The sequence below is a fragment of the Cyprinodon variegatus genome, unplaced genomic scaffold (assembly GCF_000732505.1).
Source record: "Cyprinodon variegatus isolate N-32 unplaced genomic scaffold, C_variegatus-1.0 Scaffold110, whole genome shotgun sequence".
In the NCBI taxonomy this organism is placed as follows: Eukaryota; Metazoa; Chordata; class Actinopteri; order Cyprinodontiformes; family Cyprinodontidae; genus Cyprinodon; species Cyprinodon variegatus.
In genome coordinates this window covers 1,473,913-1,477,515 of record NW_015150563.1, presented here as the reverse complement: position 1 = coordinate 1,477,515, position 3,603 = coordinate 1,473,913, and the positions used below count along the sequence as shown (strand labels likewise).

The 3,603-nt window shown below is 40.6% G+C and overlaps 1 protein-coding gene across 3 annotated transcripts in view; it reads left to right on the top strand.

Annotated features, from left to right (window-relative positions):
* Positions 1–907: 907 nt before the first annotated feature.
* Positions 908–3,603, top strand: part of LOC107084843 (calpain-A-like) — a 15,923-nt gene continuing 13,227 nt past the window's right edge. For 2 of the 3 annotated variants that reach the window (XM_015374891.1, XM_015374889.1), the window contains exons 1-6: positions 908–1,114; positions 1,979–2,227; positions 2,461–2,530; positions 2,602–2,723; positions 2,831–2,964; positions 3,051–3,228. In XM_015374891.1, the coding sequence (XP_015230377.1) occupies positions 1,067–1,114; positions 1,979–2,227; positions 2,461–2,530; positions 2,602–2,723; positions 2,831–2,964; positions 3,051–3,228 (801 nt within the window). In that variant the 5' untranslated portion in view covers positions 908–1,066. Of the gene's footprint in view, positions 1,115–1,192; positions 1,338–1,978; positions 2,228–2,460; positions 2,531–2,601; positions 2,724–2,830; positions 2,965–3,050; positions 3,229–3,603 lie in introns of those variants that run through there. The other variant, XM_015374892.1, reaches the window with a different exon arrangement.

Genomic DNA, 3,603 nt, shown 5'->3' with positions numbered 1-3,603 from the left:
TGTTTTTATATTCTGGTTCTGCTTACATTGCAGTGTCCATATAATCTGTAAAACTCCCTGCATGAATTATAATACAGCTATTTTCATGCATAAATGAAGTGGAACACTATGGGGATAGCCGTACTGCTCTATTTTTGAAAGCAAAATCTGTTGGGCTCTTTTTTGGCATCAATATAATTATTCTTATTGCTGCATCGCCAGAAAGGAAAAAAAAAGATTACTACTTGTTATTAGGCCAATTGCCAATGATTTCATAACGAACACAATTAGTTATGAAATGCAGTTAGTCCCAACATAGCTCTGCATCGCCCTGAGAAATGAACTGTTTTGATGGTTTATACTGTAGATTACAGCCTCAGGCTGCTGCAGGAATTCACCCATGACTGAATGCAAAATGTGAATAAAGGTATTCAAATGTCAGTCAGTAAATATGAACAAGTTTTGAAATGCCTTCCATGTCCTGAACTCTGAGGTCTTCAGGCCTTACAGCGTCCTTACATCTTCTAAGTCTTTGCATATGACTAGGTTTTGATTCCCTAAATATCACTAAATAACTTAGATCATCTCAGAAAGTTTGAATTTTTTCATCCAGAATGTGATTTAGTCCCATGACTGTTACAAAATAAGATGCATTCAGCTGAATGCCCCATTGTTCCCGTTTGTGGAGTAATAAAGGAGTAATGCAGATGTTGATTTTAACTCAGGGAGTGCGTTAAAAAATTCCTGTGAATAGATGTGCACTTTGATCCAGATGCCAATGTGAACATGTTCAATCCCCTCCCTCCACTTTGCATTAAAACCATGTTCTGTCTCTTCAGGTTTCTTCCTGTTCAAACACCTGCAGGCCTGTTGACATGCAGCCAGCTGTGCCCTGAAAAGCTCTCAGACTGCAGGAGGCTCATATTGACAGAATGTTTGACAGTGTCTTTATCCTGCTGGGATTATCTCACTGGTTCAACAACTTCACTGCATTATATGAATTTGATTGGTTATAGATTAACAAACTAGAATTCAAAGCCTGTTTTTCCAATTCTCTGATAAAGTCCTTCAGAAGAGGCGATGACTGATGCGAGACGCTGCTTCATGGTCCCATAAATCTCTACTACAGCAGCAGGTGAATAACATGTTTATGCCTGAGCCAGGCTCGGGAAAACTGCCAAAATCTTCCCTGTAAGGTTTCAGAAGTATTTCCAGTGAAAATCATCAGGAGGAGGGAAGTGTTTATTTATTTATTTTTTTTATATAAAAGGAGTATCCAACTTCCCCATCCTGTAGACACAGAACATCTACTTGAACTCCAGCAGAGCTCTTCTGTCCTTATCTCTAGAGTCAGTCAGGTAAAGTCTCTCGTCTTTAATTTCACTGTTTTCTTTTTACCTAATTTCCAGAGACAGCTCTTGATTACATTCATCTTTTCTGTACAAATTTTCAAAAATAGATCAAATGATGAGAAAGTAGATGCTGTGATGTCAACCGAATTTGTAACATGAGTATGATAGGATAACCTGCGAATGACTGACTTATTGGGTTTTAAATTCCCTGCAGTGAAGGTAACTAATCTGTCCATTGATCATGAGAAATGATGTGAGCTTGGCTTTAATCCATGGTTTCCACACAGAAAGCAGCGATGCTTTCTAGAACACCTCCCTGGAAGACATCATGAGCAGCTGACATCTCTGTCACTATTTTCTTGTATTTTCTTGAATTCATGAAGATCACTCTTTTCAAGATCGTAGAGCCTATTTTCTGTGTTTAGTTGGGTTCTTTCATGTGATTTCCTGATGCTATGCGTCTGGTAGCACTGGGCGTGGCGGGTGGACCGGACCAAACAAGCCGTGGTTTGTTACGATGGTGTTAATAATGAACAATGTTCTCTGCAAATCTACATAGAAGAACAGTAGAGTCAATAGAAGGGCTTCAACTGTTGGTTTAACCAGACATGATGGAAAAATAACAGTTGTCTGTGAACCTCTTGCAGTTAAACTCCGCCATGTCTGCTCGCGGCGTGTGTCAGAACATCATAAATGCTCGGCAAAAGGGAGACGGTCATGGGACCTTAAAAAACCCAGAGAACTTTTTACAGCAGAACTACCAGGAGCTGAAGGAGTACTGTCTGATCCGAAACATCAGATACATCGATGAACACTTTCCCCCAGACAACAGCTCAATCGGGGTGGGGAAGCTAGACCCAGCTGACCTGGCCCAAGTGGAGTGGCTGAGACCGTCGGTGAGAACCAGATCAAATGTTCCTGTTTACATTGCATCAGAGTCACTCCTGCATATCACTTAAAAATTAAGAATAAAGAACAGCTAAAAGGCAGAGTTATGTTTTTCTAAAAACTGACAAATTTGTTTAGAAAGAAGGCCTGAGCTGTGATATTCGGTTAGTTTTAGTCCTTTGCTGCTGAAATAAACTTCCCTACTTTGAAACAAATGAAGGCATAATGTCATTTCTTTCAGAAAATTGTACCCAATCCATTCTTTGTGCTTGATGGTGTCTCCAGGTTTGACTTTGGTCAAGGAAAAGTTGGTAAGTAAGTCTGTTTAGAGCAGATCCTCTCTGCCCTCTCATTCATTCATTCAATCATGTTCTTCTCTCAGGAAACTGCTGGTTTCTAGCATCTCTTGGAGCGCTGACGTTCCACAAAGACATCTTCAAGATGGTTGTTCCTCTGGACCAGACATGCTTTGGAAAGGACTACTGTGGACTGTTTCATTTCAGGGTAAAAGCAATTCCTCTTCTTTCTTCTTAATTAAAACCGAAACTGCTTATCTGCAATAAGACAGAACTTCTGGTGTCACTAACTGCTCTTTCTCGTTAACCATGCAGTTCTGGAGGTTTGGGAAATGGGTTGACGTGGTGATTGATGACAAGCTGCCTACAATTAAAGGGAAAACCATCTTTGCTAGTTCCAAAGATGAGTGTGAGTTCTGGCCCGCCTTGCTTGAGAAGGCCTATGCCAAGTATGTAAAAAATTTTAATTAATTGCCATGACATAAGAAACTGCATATTTTTATGAAAAACGTACTATTATAACTGAATATGTCAGGGTCTGTGGATCCTATGCGGACATGAGTTGTGGGACCCCTGCAGAGGCCATGAGGGACTTCACCGGCGGTGTCCACATGTGTATCCCACTGTCAGAGCCTTCTCCGGATCTCTGGAAGCTGTTGTGCAGAGCGGCACGCTTCAACACATGCATGAGCTGCAGCAGCAGACCGAAAGGGGTAAAGTAAAGTTTGCACAAAGATACACATTACGGGTCAAACATGTAGAATAGAATACCAGCAGTCTGCCAAAACTCCAATACTGAGGACAATAATAAACACAGATGTTGAGAATCTGTTAAAATATTCAAAATGTTGATGTTTAATTGTCATGTTTCTCAGTGGAAGTCTGTCCAATCAAGGCAACGATGCAACTATAAAATACTTCAAGGAATAATGATTGAACCATCAATAACGAATCAGAACCATGTGTTACCTCACAGGCGCTACTTTACAGGAATTGCTGCACACACGCTAACTATTGACGCTACCTTACAGGAGTTACTTTACAGGCATTGCTGCACACACGCTAACTATTGACGCTACCTTACAGGA